Below are 2,584 nucleotides of genomic sequence, written 5' to 3' on the forward strand. Positions count from 1 at the left end.
GTGTGTGTGTGTGTGTGTGTGCATGTTTCGAGTGTATGACGTACTGACGGTCTGTTCAAATAAACTCGCCGGACCCTTATGCTACCTCCGAGTGTTCATTAAAAATACCACGCCGTTTGTGTTCGCTGCTTCTGTATGGAATATGAGTATGCGTTATCATTTCACACCACTGAAATCCTTCCTTCCGGTTTTTAAGTCCGTGTCTCCGCTGCTGGTCGAGTGGAGTAGATTGAGGTCGGACCTGTGTCGGACAGGGGGGCGTGGCTTTTTGGGGCCACCAGAGGGGGGCGTGTCATCAGGGAGGGGGCGGGATCTGCACCCCGAGCAGCTCGTAAGCGAAAATGTTCCAGAAGATGGCGAAGAGGAGGAAGGTGATGAAGGAGAAGATGAGGACCCACCAGGAGCACTGTTTATGCAGAGATTCCTCATAGCTCCGCAAGATCAGCAGCCCCATGCTGATGCCCACCACTGCGCCCGACAGATGAGCCATGAAACTGGGCTGCGGTCCGGAGGAGGGGAGGGGCGGGGAGAAACGCAGCCATACGGCACGGCCCACCTCTGAACTCACTGCCAAAGACGGAGAAAGAGATTGGCAGATGTTTGGAATAGCATACTACTCTACTACTTATACTACTTCTGGAATATGTCATTTTTTGTATGCATGGAATACTAGATAAAAAGTCCATTGCGAAAGATGCAATGTGTTCCATTTTTTAAATATCGGCAATTGTTTTTTATTAAAAATGTAATTAGATTTCTTTATTTAATTGAAAAAATATTAACATTTCTAACATTTAATTAGATCAGTTTAAAAATGCAAAACAACCATGTTTATTTTTCAGATAAATGGAGACAAACACATTGAATTAAAAATTGATGAGGTTGAGTAATATTGTAGCATTTGAAATCATTGCATATTGCACATATAATACTATTTTTTTTAAAGTATGCAGTATCTAGTATATACTCAGTCTACTATATTCTAGTCTTGCATTCTGAATATAGCAAATGAAAAAACACAATAGTACACAGTAGCGTGCTAGTATGCTATTGTGAATTCAGCCACAGCCTATTTACTAAAGTATGAGAATGGCAATAACTAGTTACTTACTGCAAACAAGTGCAAGAATCATCCGTAGCAATTTGTATGGACACTTCATACCGGCCCAGTTCTGAAACACAAACATATGCATGTTAAAAGGCATAGTGAAGACTTTTACAAAGTCAGCATAATGAAAATCCACTCAATCTATTTTGTAAATACATCTTATTGATCTTACTGTATTCATCCATGCATGCATTTTGTTTTTGTTTTTTTTTACATTGAAATGTTGAATAAAAAGTATAAATTAAGCAAATCTGGAGATTATGGAAAATTTAAATAAATGTCTGGAGATTTATGCTGGACTTCTGATTTAAAAGCTAAAATGTAAAGCTAATGTGAAATGCCATCAGTGTTGTTATTGTTAACTAAAACTAAAAAGATAACTGATATAAAGTTATCTAAAAAGATAAAAAATATTAAATGAAACGTACGCTTAGATCTAAAAGTTAGTTTAGGCAGAAGTGCTAAAATTACTCATTTAAACAAAAATAAATTAAAGCTGAATAGAAATGTTAATAAAAACCGGCCCAGTTCTGAAACACAAACATATGCATGTTAAAAGGCATAATGAAGACTTTTACAAAGTCAGCATAATGAAAATCCACTCAATCTATTTTGTAAATACATCTTATTGATCTTACTGTATTCATCCATGCATGTATTTTGTTTTAGTTTTTTTTTACATTGAAATGTTTAATAAAAAGTATAAATTAAGCAAATCTGGAGATTCTGGAAAATTAAAATAAATGTCTGGAGATTTATGCTGGACTTCTGATTTAAAAGCTAAAATGTAAAGCTAATGTGAAATGCCATCAGTGTTGTTATTGTTAACTAAAACTAAAAAGATAACTGATATAAAGTTATCTAAAAAGATAAGATCTAAAATAAAATAAAAAATATTAAATGAAACGTACGCTTAGATCTAAAAGTTAGTTTAGGCAGAAGTGCTCAAATTACTAAAATTTAAACAAAAATAAATTAAAGCTGAATAGAAATGTTAATAAAGATAATAAAAAGGCACATAATAAAATGACTAAAACTGCCATTTGCAACCTATTTTGCTTTCATAATATATTTTTTGGGTAAAATAGAATATCCATAATGTGTTAAAAAAGACTGTGTTTTCTAATACAATGATTAAAGGTGGGGTAAGCGATTTTTCAAAAACGCTTTAGAAAACTGATTCGGGCTGAATAGCAAAACAAACTTGTAGCCAATCAGCAGTAAAGGGCGTGTCTACTCATGATGTGGAGGAGAGAGCGGTCAGTGCACAAGACGGACATTAGCGAGCCGAGCGACAGAAAGATAGAGATGGCGGATAAAAAACAAAAGAGGAAAACGTCTGCAGAACAAACGAAGGCTTAAGGCAATAAGGCAAGACCCGTGTAAATATCGAATCAGCTTTCCAGCGCTGGAGAGAACTCAAGGAGCGGAAGACCTGCGATCGAACGCCGAGGTTGCTTTGTTTCTTCTCGATAG

The 2,584-nt window shown here is 35.8% G+C and overlaps 1 protein-coding gene across 1 annotated transcript in view; it reads right to left on the minus strand.

Moving 5' to 3' along the window:
• Positions 1–6: 6 nt before the first annotated feature.
• The window catches only part of LOC107555154 (rhomboid-related protein 1-like), a gene marked incomplete at its 5' end in the record, with an annotated part of 4,117 nt that continues 1,539 nt past the window's right edge, over positions 7–2,584 (minus strand). Inside the window, 2 exons of the mRNA XM_016237858.1 lie at positions 7–567; positions 1,112–1,172. Of these exons, the coding sequence (XP_016093344.1) occupies positions 296–567; positions 1,112–1,172 (333 nt within the window). The remainder of the gene's footprint in view (positions 568–1,111; positions 1,173–2,584) is intronic.

The sequence above is a fragment of the Sinocyclocheilus grahami genome, unplaced genomic scaffold (assembly GCF_001515645.1).
Source record: "Sinocyclocheilus grahami isolate Dianchi unplaced genomic scaffold, SAMN03320097.WGS_v1.1 scaffold19.1, whole genome shotgun sequence".
NCBI classification, from domain to species: domain Eukaryota; kingdom Metazoa; phylum Chordata; class Actinopteri; order Cypriniformes; family Cyprinidae; genus Sinocyclocheilus; species Sinocyclocheilus grahami.